Below are 12,783 nucleotides of genomic sequence, written 5' to 3'. Positions count from 1 at the left end.
GAAATGCTCGTCAGGCTTCGTAAACAATTTTTTTGATAGATGCCCTTTTTGTCTGTCTGATTTTATTTTTGTTTGCTTACATTTTTATTTTAGGCACAGGTATATACCCACTGTGCTTTATGTAGTGCACAGTGTGTAGTAAATGTGCTTAACAAGAACGCATTAATGTCCTTCTGTTCCTATGTTGTAATATTCTAGGTGTGGGATTTCCTGCCCACAGGCAACACGTACATCAGCTTCTATACAAAAGCTTCAGCTTGGCTGTTTCAGTGTGCGTGGGATGTCACACGTAGGGCCATAAACCAAGGGGCCTTAAATGTGATGTCTGCGCGCACAATCCTCAGACCTTTTCAATTGCAGATGACATTCGCATCATACTATCGCCTATTCACATATGTCGTATCTTAAAGATAAGTAGCCAGTTGGGTTTCTTAATTTTCTTATTTTTGATTGTTCTAGCTAACGCTTGGTTGTTGCAGCCTTTAGCTGGTGTCAGGAAAAAAGGGAAAGTGCCAATGCGGGTGCCAGGTAACCCATAAGGACGCTCATGACAGGGGTGTTTTTTTGCCTAGGCCAGGAACACACTCACTCCTCCTGTGCTGTTTGTCAATCGTTTGTGTCTAAGACCTTGCGCAGCCGTCTACTCGCATTAAATCTCTACCTTGAGAACCAGTGCCTTAAGCAGTTAGCCCTTAGGATGAATTCTGCACCGGAGGCCACACCCAAACCTTCATGCAAGAAGGCCAAGTTTCTTAAGCCTTCTTTGCCTGCCGATCTAGGGGTTGAGGCCCGCTCGGAGGATCCGTCGACTGCAGCGACGTCCCTCAAGGAAACCATTTCGCAGCCGACGACCGGCACGTCCTCTTAGCTCATTCAGCCATCACCTGTCGAGGTCGAGGGGGAACCAGTTTCGAGAGTACCTCCAGCAGTGATCCAGACTTCGGATGTGCTAATCTCCAGACCCGACGCCAGGCCACACTCTACTTCCTCTCCAGCCAAAAAGAAGCAGAAAACTAAACATACCTCCACTTCTTCAGAAGTCACACCGGATTGGCAGGCCTTCACTTCTTCTCTCATGCAGGCCTTTGTGGCCCTTAGGCCTTCAGCCTTAGCCACTTCCACCCTGCCTCTTCTGAGGCTAGGCCTGTCTCTGCTTCTTCCCTCCCATCCATGACCTCTCAAGTTAGGGAAGAAGTACATGACTCTTCTTTCTCATCATCAAAAGAGTCCATTTATTATGTTTCCCAGATTGCCTCCACCCAGGAATATTACTCTCCGGATGAGGAATCTGTGGAGGGGGGACTCTTCCCCCTGAGGACATTACTTTTGGTGAGACCATCACCAAGAGAAGAATTACTTTAAATGGGGTACTTCCCAAATGACTGACACCCAAAAAAGGTACTTTGAACTGCTGCAAGTGGAATCACCCTCCCCTTCAGCAATTCCCCCTGTTCTGCCTGCTTGCTTGGGTGCCTTCAATGTGGTCCTCAAGGCCCCTGACGCCCAGCCTCCGCCCCCTAAGTGTCCTGACCGCTTCTATAACGTACCAGAGGACGACAAATTCTTAAATAAGCCACCCTTGGCGGACCCAGCTGTTATTGCCACCCTGGCAGATGAGCAATCTAGACTGCTGCCCTCTGCCTCCCTACTACCCACTCACAGTAAGTACATGGATAGGATGATGAAGAAGGTATACACTTCTACTTTGGCTTTCCGAGCCATAACGTATCAGACCCACATGACCAAGTACGCATTAGACTTGGTCTCTCAAGCCTCCTCCATGCTGGCCTCCTTGCCTGACAGTCCCAGCAGGACGGACATCTCATCCAAACTTTCCTTGGCTCAACAGGTAGCCAGGCATTCCATCAGATGCAGCTACAATGCTGCAGAAGCATCCGCCTGGTCTGCAACATCTGCTTCAGCCCTCAGGAGGTACTCATGGTTAAGACTCCAGAACCTCCCTGAGGATTTCAAATTTAAAATCCTGGATGCCCTTCTGGACCACAATGTGCTTTTCTTAAAACAATCTGCTGACCTTTTTAAAAATCTGCAAGAAAAAAGCAAAGAACTCCAGGACATTAAGCACCTGCTGGTGTCGCCTGTACCCAAGTATTATAGGAACTACCCTGCTAAGGCCACCTTTGTAAGACTTACTCCACAGCCCTCCTCTTCCAGGTCCGGGAGAGGGGCTAGAAGACCTACCAACTCCAGATCATCTGTTCCACTGCAGCAACTCAGACAGCCCTTTCAGGACAGAGGAGGTCCCAGTAATGCGTGACTGCCTTTCCCACCTCCCTCTCAGCCCTCCTTTCGCACTGTCTCCCCCTTTAGTAGTCCATCACTTCAGACCAGTGGGTCTTAAACATTATCCAAAAAGGGTACTTCCTATCCTGGAAAGAGAAGAAAAAGGGTACTTCCTATCCTGGAAAGAGAAGCCACCCAGAAGAGGCATCTCTTTCCTACCCAAAAATCAGGCCCATCTCATGCCACAAGTTCTGGCAGGTCTTTTAAAGCTAGGCACCATAGAGCATGTCCCTCCAGGACAGGAAGGAAAGGGGTTTTACTCCCGTCTCTTCCTGGACCCCAAAAAAGATGCCCCGTGCAGACCCGTCTTAGATCTGTTCTTTCTAAACCTTCATCTTCGGGTACCCTCTTTCAAAATGCTCTCTCTCCCCTCCCTGCTAACTCTCATTCCAGCCAAGGCATTCATGGTCACCCTAGACCTAAAGGAAGCCTACCTGCACATACCCATCAGGAATTCCCAGGGACAATTCCTGCATTTCTCTGGGCCTTCCTCTCATTTCCAATTTACTGCCTTGTCCTTTGCTTTATCTACGGCCCCCAGGGTCTTTAGAAAGTGCCAAACCCCAGCCATTGCCTTCTGCAGAGCTCAGAGGATACAGATTTGCCCTTATCTGGACGACATCCTGATTCTGGCAATGTCCAGGGATGCTCTATTGAAGCATCTACATTTCACCATGTCCCTCCTGTAGGATTTACCATCAACCTTCCCAGATCCTCTCTGATCTCAAACCAGGACAAGATTTTATTCAGCTGTAGAATCACACAGTGAAGGCCTTTGTACCTCAGGGCAAGGTTCTGTCTTTAACTTCATACTTCCAGGAAGCTCTTCTATAACTTCATACTTCGAGGAAGCTCTTCTATCCCAAAAGGTTAACGGCAAGGCAATTTCTTCATCTCCCGAGTTTAATGGCAACAACCATCCCCATGCTACCACTGGCAAGAATGCATATGTGCAAGCTGCAGTGGTTTCTGAAGAACACCTGGTCCCAGCACCTACATCCCCTAGAGCAGGCCATCCCCCTCCTTCCCTGTCTGAAAACAAATCAGCTGGTGGATCCAGCAAGTGCAACTGAACCCAGGGGTCCCACTACAGCCTCCCACCCCAACCTAAGTTATGCATACATATGCCTCAGATTCAGGTTGGGGAGCAACTCTGGCCTATTACAGGATTCAAGAAAAATTGCATCCCTCTCTTCAGGCCAAACACATAGATATCAGGGAAATGACAGCAGTTTTCTTAGCTCTAAAGACCTTCACTCCCCTTCTGTTTCCAGGGGTGCTCCAAACTGTCACCCAACAACACCACAGTGATGTGGTACTTAAACAAAACAGGGAGGAACAAATGCCTATCAGCTGCGCAGTCTATCCCTGCTGATATGGGACTTAGAATCTCGCCTCAGCTTAGTCCTGCAGGTGGTCTACATCCCCTCACAGGACAACCACCAAACAGATCTCTTGAGCAGGACCTCCTCTCCTAAGCACGAATGGATGCTGAGCAGGGAGGTGGTCTTAGACAAAGTCCACCGGTGGGGTGCTCTACAAATAGACCGGTTTGCCTCCCACAAGAACAGGCAACTGCAGAACTTCTGCTCAAAAACCCACTCCCCTCTAGCATGGAGAGTGGATGCTTTCTGCATTTCTTAGGAGGGGAAGTTCCTTTATGTCCCCCCCCCCCCCCCATTCCCACTGATTCTGAAAATCGTCCTGAAAATTCAGGAGGACAAACCAAAAATCTTGTTAGTGACTCCCTACTGGCCAAGACAGCACTGTTTCCCCCTACTTCACAAACTAGCCAAGGGCAGTCACTTCAAGTTACCCTACAAGGTGGGCCTACTGTCACAAGACAAAGGAACTCTCCTACACCCACAGTTACAGATGTTGTCTCTGACTCTCTGGGTGATGAACTTTTGATCCCTTTCAGACACCACTACTCAGAGGAAGTGCTTTCAGTCCTAAGGGAGACAAGGAAACCTACCCCCAGAAAATCTTACCTGGCTAAATGGGGAAGATTTGCAAAATGGTGTCTGCAAAAGGGAAGGGACCCTATGTCCGCGGAGGTTCCCTTGGTTCTAAACTACTTGTGTCAGTTGATAAAGAATGGCTTTTCTTATTCGTCTGTAAAATTACACCTCTTGGCCATATCAGCCTACCTGCCTCTGGAACCTCCCTTGCTGGCCAGGCTCAATGTAAAGCTCTTTTTTAAAGAGGTCTTGCACATGAGACCACCTAGGAAACCTATCCCTCCACTTTGGCACCTTAACTGCATCTTGGAGAAATTAACTCAACATCCCGGGCCTTCCTCCTTACAGATGTGTACGTGGAAGATGGTCCTGCTGGTAGCTATCATTTCAGCCAGAAGAGTGTGAGAATTGCAGGCTCTAATGGCCTGTCCCCCCTACAGTCTTCCACAAAGACATGGTGTCCCTGCGAACCAACCCTTCCTTTATGCCTAAGGTCGTCAGTGATCTCTCTCTTAATCCATTCATCTGCCCACCTTTTTCCCCTCATTTACTAACACAGGGGAGAGGGTACTGCACTCCTTGGATGTGCACAGACAGCTTGGATTTTACCTGGATAAGACCAAGGCCATCAGAAAGGCTAACCAGCTCTTTGTCTCCTTCCACCCCAGAGCCCTGGGCAGGGCAGTCTCTAAGCAAACCATTGCATGCTGGATCGGGAAAGCTATTTGTTTCTGCTACTCTCACCATGGAAAGAATCCCCAAGGGGACTCGAGGCCCATTCCACTAGAGCTGTGGCCATCTCAAGGGCCTTCATGAAAGGCCTAGACACAGCATCCATTTTGGTAGCAGCCACCTGGACCACTATCCACACCTTCACCAAACATTACAAATTGGACCAAGTTTCCAGAGCTAGGACAGGATTCGCCAGGGCAGTCCTGCAGGGACTTGTAGAACCCTATTTGTCTACCACCACCCTCACATCCTCTTAAGCTGTGGTACATTCCCACACCTAGAATACTGCAACATAGGAATAGAAGGGACATAGAATAGTTGTGTAAATTCTTGCCATAACCATAGATGTCCTTCTCTTCCATGTTGCAGTATTCCTTCCCGCCAACCAGTCCCTCCAAGTCTTATTCCTTACTTGTACTACCTACATTACAGTAGGACTCCAAGTCACACACCTGTAAACAACTGGCATCCCTCCTGCCGGGCCACACACCTGTAAACAACTGGCATCCCTCTTGCCGGGCCTTATTCTCTGCCTGCTGGCCTTCAAGTTCTGAGGATTGTGCATGCAGGCGTCACATTTAAGGCCCCTGGTTTATGGCCCTACATGTGATGTCCCATGCACACTGCAACAGCCAAGCTGAGGTTTTTGTATAGAAGCCGATGTACAAGTCGCCAGAGGGTTGCAACATGGAAGAGGAGGGCATCTATGGTTATGGTAAGGTTTTACACTACTATTCTTTGTACTTTTACAGAAATCAAGAGCAAAAAAGAAGATTGGTTAAAGGGAGTTAATTCACTGAAAAATGCAGAAAAGACTGTTAATGCGCTGAAAAATGCAGAAAACACAGACACACAAGGTATTTTTTAAGTATCTGTTTTTCTGTTTGTTTTTGCTTTTAGTGATCCCAGGCTGAACCATAAAGTGTTTGTTTTTCTTCCCTTGTTAACAAATGAAAATAAAACAAAATTTACTAGAAAGTACAGATGTGATGAAAATCAGAAAACATTACTGAAGGTTGAGTATGTTGGAGGAATTGAGGAGGACAAGGTCATCCCAGTGTGGCAAAGGTCAAAGGGAAGGTATTTTATATAAAGGGAAAAAAGAATGGGTCCCAGAAATAGGCAGATGGGGAATGAATACCTCTGGGAAGGCACTGTCCCTTACTCCTTATAGTGTGTAGAGAAAGGTCACCGGTGGCATGCTTGTTCACCTGCTTTAGGGAGTATGTTGATCCCTTCCGAGTGTCTGGTTAGGCTGTTGATGGAGTTGGTCTGCTGAAGGTATTGGAATCTAGAACGGAACACACACACACACACACACAGACACACAGACACACACACACACACACACACACACACACACACACACACACACACACACACACACACTCTCTCTCTCTCTCTCTCACACACACACACACACACACACACACACACACACACACACACACACACACACACACTCTCACACACACACACTCTCTCTCTCACACACACACACACACACACACACACACACACACACACACACACACACACACACACACACACACACACTCACACTCACTTGTTTCCACTGCTTGAGACACAGGTGACTGGCTGCCTTGTGTAAAATGCCTTATCAGGGCATTTTCCAAGTGGGGAGCCCGTGGTCTCCATTGGCAGCATGGTCCTTCCCAGCTGTTACCCAGAGGCTATCCACACTAGGACAAAGATCATTTGATCATCATATTATTCATTGTTGCAGTAGTTTGCGACATTTGAACTGCCTCCACCCCCAAAATAAGTCCTATCCAGACCCCCTCACCAGACCTGAAGAAACTGGTTCCAAACCTGATGTTCATCGTGCATACAGCTGCAGTCATTACAGATGGGTTATCCTGCCGTCAGACGGGTCCTCGGTCGGCCGAATTCCAAAGTCTAGGTCCGGCGTCGGTTGTCGTCGCTTCTTCCCTGACGTCAGTGCGGCAGGGGTATAAAAGAGGCAGCCGACGCCATCTTCTTCAGTCTTTCTTGCGCGGTGCCGGCAGAAGCAGTTCGCAAGTGCCGGTCTGCCAGCTCCTGAGATTTCTGAAAATATTTCAGCGAAGTCTTCTTGAAAGCTAAGTACCCGTTGGAAACTTTTCTTGCCTCAGACCGATGTCAGACAAAGTTAATAATTGCATTTCATGTGGGAAGCAAATACCGCATAAGGATTTCCACTCTTTCTGTATACCTTGCTTAGGCCCAGACCACGATGTCTCGGCCTGCCGTTTTTGTGCTAGATTCAACAAACGCACTATTAAGCTTCAGGCGGAGTTCGCCCTTCACTATTTTGGTAAAAAATTTAATTATATTATGTTGTCGGATACTCCGACTCCAGTTTTGAGTAAAAAACGCAAAGATAAAGACCGACATACGAGGTCCGTGACTTCTACTGACACCACGCTAAGGCCGACTACTGGTTCTCCGGTTCTCAGCGAGGCGCCTACGCAGTCCCTGAGTACCAATGACACTACATTACCGGTGTCTTCAGTACCCGAGGTCGCAGGCTCCTCTGTCCCCATTCCTACTACAGATACCGACGCCACTCTTGGCGGGGAAACTCAGAGTTTAGACAGGCCTGCCATTTCTCAAAGTGTCTTCAGGCCTTCCTCCTTCTCTATTAAAGCTTTCACAAAATCTAAAGCAGCCATGAAAACCAAAAAACAGGGACCTCAAAAACCCCTCTCAAGGCCCCATGCCTAAAAAACAAATGCTCAAAATGGCTGAGGATTTGATTACTCTTATCAGGGGTTCTCAACCCCCCTCGGACAAAAGGCCCAGATTAGAGGAAGACTACCCTTCCTCAGATCAAGCCTTTATTACCTCTGAACATTCTGAGGACCAGGACTATACCTATTCTCCTTTTGAAGACTCTGATGCAGAGGAGTCTATTCCCTCGGTCTCCCCCCTGAGGACTACTCTTTTGGGGAAACCCTACATACTTTGAGGGAACACTTTCACTGGGAAGGCCAAGATTACTCAGATTCCAAGAAAAGGCTCAGGGATTTTCTCTTGTTCCCTCAGCATAGGCCCCTGGCTATCCCTCCTGTTTTAGATATATTAGATGATGTGTACACAGAAGCCAGCCTCAACCCAGATTCTTCCAGACAGGTATTACCGGGTTCCTGATTCACACCAGTTCCTATACAAAAGCCATACTTGCTGACCCAGAAACTATTTCACAGGGTCCCAAGGGAATTGAGGCCTCTACTGCTAAAAACCCATTACCTTCAGAGAGAGATTCCAGAGTTTTAGAACGGTGGGGGAAAAAGGTGTATACCTCGGCCACTTTAACCATGAGGGCATTAAACTGTCAGTTCCACATGTTAAAGTATCAACAGTTTTTGTTATCTCAGTTGAAAAGCAAAATGACACAACCAGAACAACCAGATTTAAAAGAGTTGTAGGATTTGTTGCATGGTGCAGAGCAAGTGGGTAAACATACCTTGCAGTGTGGATGTCCTTCATGGATGCATCTGCAGTCATAACAACTGGGTTGTCCTGTCGTCAGGCAGCCCTTCAGTCGGCCGGATTCCAAGGTCCGGGTCCGGCTTCGGCTGATGTCGCACTTCACCCGACGTCATCTCTGTGGGTCTTCGGGTATAAAGGCATCAGCCGACGCCATTTTCCCCAGTCTTTCTTGCCGCGTGGCGCCCGAAGCAGAAGCTGTTCGCAAGTGCCGGTCGGTCGGATCCAGAGATTACTTCTACGAATACTACTTGAAGACTTCTAAAGCTAAGTACCCGTTGGGGACTCTTTCTTGCCTCAGCCGATGTCAGAAAAGTTAATAATTGTTTAACCTGTGGGAAACAAATACCTCATAAAGATTTCCACTCTTATTGTCTGCCTTGTTTAGGCCCAGCCCGCGGCGTAGCAGCCTGTTCGGCCTGTGCCCGTTCAACCGAGCAACGCTTAGGCGTCGGTCGGAGTTTGCTGAACAGTTTTTCGGTTCTGATTTTGCGTACATTATGCCGTCGGATCCTCCGACTACCCAATCTGCCAAAAACGCAAAGATAAAGACCGACACTCGCGGTCCGCGGTTTCGGCGAAACCATGGTTAAGCAAACCGCGAGTGTCTCGGTTTCGGCGAAACCAAGAAAACTGAGCAAAGTACAGCTGAATCTACCCCTACACCTGAGTCCCCTGCTGCCACTCTTGAACGGCCTCAGAAATTTTATCCACTACGGTGGTTGCCACTGACTTATCAGACACCATTCCCTTGGATGTCTCTACCCCAGCACGTGGTGCTGCTAGGCCTCCAGCAGCCATGTCCATTAAGGCCTTGCCAGGGCTAAAGCAGCAAAGACTACTAAAACAGTGCCTGTTAAACCCCTACAACCAGGCCCTCTTCTAGTTCTCAAATGCTTACTCTGGCAGAAGATTTAATTTCATTAATTAGAGGATCTCAATCTCACCCAGACAGGGCCTCTCAGCCCCCAGAGAAGAGACCTAGGGCAGAGCCCCCTGAGCCAGTGTCCTCTGATGAGTCTGCCAATGAATCAGACATAACTGATCAGCCAGAGGCTCCTTTCTCCAATTTTGAAGACTCTGATGCTGAAGAATCCATTCCAGCTGCTTCCCCACCAGAAGAATTCTCCTTTGGGGAAACCTTACATGCCATGCGAGAGCAGTTCCAATGGCAGCAACAGGATTTTCAGACTCCAGAAAAGACTTAGGACCTTTCTGCACCTTCCACAGCACAGGCCCTTAGCTATACCTCCTGTTCTCTCTGTGGTGGATGATGCTTTCAATGATGTCTGCTCCGCACCAGATTCTTTACCTCCAGCCCCTGCCAAACCAGACAGATTTTACAGGGTGCCAGACACTCATCACCACCTTTACAAGGCCCCACTTGCCGACCCGAAACTATATCCCAGGGTCCCAAGGCAGTAGCGACCATAGCAAAAACCCTATTCCTTCAGAAAGGGAAGCAAGGTCATTAGACAGATGGGGCAAAAGGTCTACACTTCAGCTACTCTCTCAGCTAGAGCTTTAAATTGTCAGTTTCACATGATACAATACCAAGAGTTTATGCTTGATCAGTTAACTAAAAAGCTAACCACTGATGAATCTCTTGATAAGAAATATGTATTAGAAATGGTAAATAACATACAACAGGTTAGTAACCATTCCTTAAAATGTGGCTATGATGCACTGGAGGCTTCATTTAGATCAGCCATGACTGGCACAGTGATAAGAAGGCATGCATGGCTAAAGGAGCAAGCTCTACGGATCATGTTAAAGCTAAGTTGCTAGATGCTCCTATGGATAAGACAAGTTTGTTTGGTACACCTGCCCAGCAGGTTATGAAGAAAATGGAAGAAAAGGCAAAATCTGTTCAAACTGTTAAAGATTTCTTGCAGGTTCAACCCCAAGGTTTAGCAGGAACTGGCCTGCCAAAATTGGTCCTTTCCTGACTCCACAAGACCTCAAAGGGGCAGGAATAGGCGTTCCAGAGGCAGAAACCAATCCAGGGAGGTGCCTACAGAGGGCGACAGTGGCAAGGTAACAACAGAGGCACAGACACAACCTCTGCCACTACATCAACTCAACCACAGTGACTTAACCTAAATCCGCCTACCAGGGAACAAATAGCAGCTCCTCTAGGCGGAAAATTAACCTTATTTTCAAAGAACTGGCACTATATAACAAAAGACAAGTGGATTTTACAAACCATAGATCAAGGTTACGGTTCCACTTCCACACTTTACCAGTCAAAGAGGAATGCCAAATCTACCTCCAAATCAAAAAACAAAGGCTCTACAACAGATAATGCAGTTAGCAAACATGAGAGCTGTGGAAAGAGTGCCAACAGCAGAGCAAGGAAAGGGTTCTACTCCAGACTATTCCTAGTTCCAAGAAAGGAAAAAGTTGGAGACCAATTCTCGACCTGTCCGCCTTAAATACATACATCATTGTCCCAAAATTCAAAATGCTGACCCTACAGCAACTTCTTCCCATGCTGGGCAAGGAGTGTTGGCTGGTAACTCTAGATCTCAAGGAGGCATACCTGCACGTCCCCATTCGACCAATCTGCAGAAGATACCTCAGATTTCTTGCAGGATCAGAGCACTATCAATTCTCAGCATTGCCCTTTGGCTTATCTACTGCCCAGAGTATTCACAAAATGCCTGGCATCAGTAATCGCCCATTGCAGACTACAGGGAATTCAAATTTACCCATACCTAGGCGACTGCCTGCTACAAGGGGACAACAAAAGCAAGCTGACAACAGATTTACAAAGGGTCATTTACTTGCTACAAGCACTGGGATACACAGTCAATCTACAAAAGTCAAGGCTGATACCATCCCAAACAAGGACATTCTTGGGCGGAATTGGACACAGTAAAACAGATGGCATTCCTAACAAAGGAAAACAAAAGAACTCCCACTTTACTTCTTGGCACTAACAAAACTGAACAAGTTAACAGCAAGAAAAGTACTGCAGGCCTTGGGCTTCATGGCATCATGCATAATCTTGGTTCCACTTGCCAGACTACATATGAGAAAACTACAGTGGTACCTAAAGAATTTATGGTCCCAACACAGACACAGCCTAGAAACAGAAATCCCACTAATTCCATGCTTAAAACAGGAGTTCCTATGGTGGGCTCAGGCATGCCAGTCAAACCCAGGGCTACCCTTTCGCAGATGTCAAGCAAGCCAGACCATCACAACAGGCGCTTCAGACCTAGGATGGGGGGCCCACATGCTGGACAAATGCGTGCAAGGATTGTGGACACAGGATCAACTTCACCTGCACATCAACCTAAAAGAAATGCTGGCAGTAAAACTGGCAATCCAAAAGTTCAGACCATTTCTCAAAGAGGGCCAGTTGATGATAAGGACAGACAACACCACAGTCATGTGGTACATCAACAAACAGGGAGGCACTCATTCATACCCGCTATGCAGAATGACTTTGGAGCTGTGGACCCTAGCACTCAGCTACAACATCCAGTTACAGGCAATATTTGTACCGGGAAAAGAGAATACTCTAGCAGACATATTAAGCAGAACCACATCGGATGCCCACGAATGGAAGCTGCACCGGACATCTTCAAGACCATCTCAAAGAAATGGGGAATGCCTCAGATAGATCTATTTGCATCACCTACCAATCACCAGCTCAAAAAATTCTGCACAAGGACATTCCACCCACTAGCATGGAAAGTGGATTCGCTCTCCTTCAGCTGGAAAGGCCTAACAGCATATGCATTCCCACCTCTTCCCTTGATACACAAGGTATTACTAAAAATCAAGGAAGAACGTCCAAGGATAATCCTGATAGCTCCAAACTGGCCAAGACAACACTGGTACCCACTGCTGAGGAGCATGTCTCGGAACAATATGTGGCCAATACCCCTGATGCCTTTGATGTTAACTCAGAACAACTACAGCATCATACATCCAAACCTAAAAATGTTGCAACTGACTGCATGGAACATCACATAGCAGCAGCTAATCCAGAACTTTCCCAAAGAGTTAGAGACATTATTCTTGAAGCACGCAGACCTTCAACAAGAAGAAACTATGCTGGAAAATGGAAAAGGTTTGTCATTTGGAGTACTGAAAGAGGAAAAGATGTGTCAAACATAGATATGCCTAACATTCTGGAGTACCTAGCCGAACTTCTTCATTCAGGCCTGTCCTACTCCTCCATCAAGATACATGCATCAGCTATTTCAGCAGAATACAGCTTTGATCCACCTGTTTTTTCTCATCCTTTGCTCAGGCAGTTCCTCAGAGGAATCAAGAATGT

At 47.3% G+C, this 12,783-nt stretch overlaps 1 protein-coding gene across 4 annotated transcripts in view; it reads left to right on the top strand.

The window, feature by feature from the left end:
• Positions 1–12,783, top strand: part of LOC122815541 — a 704,558-nt gene that overhangs the window by 534,522 nt on the left and 157,253 nt on the right. For 3 of the 4 annotated variants that reach the window (XM_044088118.1, XM_044088119.1, XM_044088117.1), the window contains one exon: positions 5,750–5,854. The exons of the other annotated variant lie outside the window; for it this stretch is intronic. In XM_044088118.1, the coding sequence (XP_043944053.1) occupies positions 5,750–5,854 (105 nt within the window). The remainder of the gene's footprint in view (positions 1–5,749; positions 5,855–12,783) is intronic. 4 annotated transcript variants of the gene reach the window in all.

Source organism: Protopterus annectens, chromosome 11.part0 (assembly GCF_019279795.1).
Source record: "Protopterus annectens isolate FY-2018-M chromosome 11.part0, PAN1.0, whole genome shotgun sequence".
NCBI classification, from domain to species: Eukaryota; Metazoa; Chordata; order Ceratodontiformes; family Protopteridae; genus Protopterus; species Protopterus annectens.
This window is presented reverse-complemented; position numbering and strand designations above follow the sequence as displayed.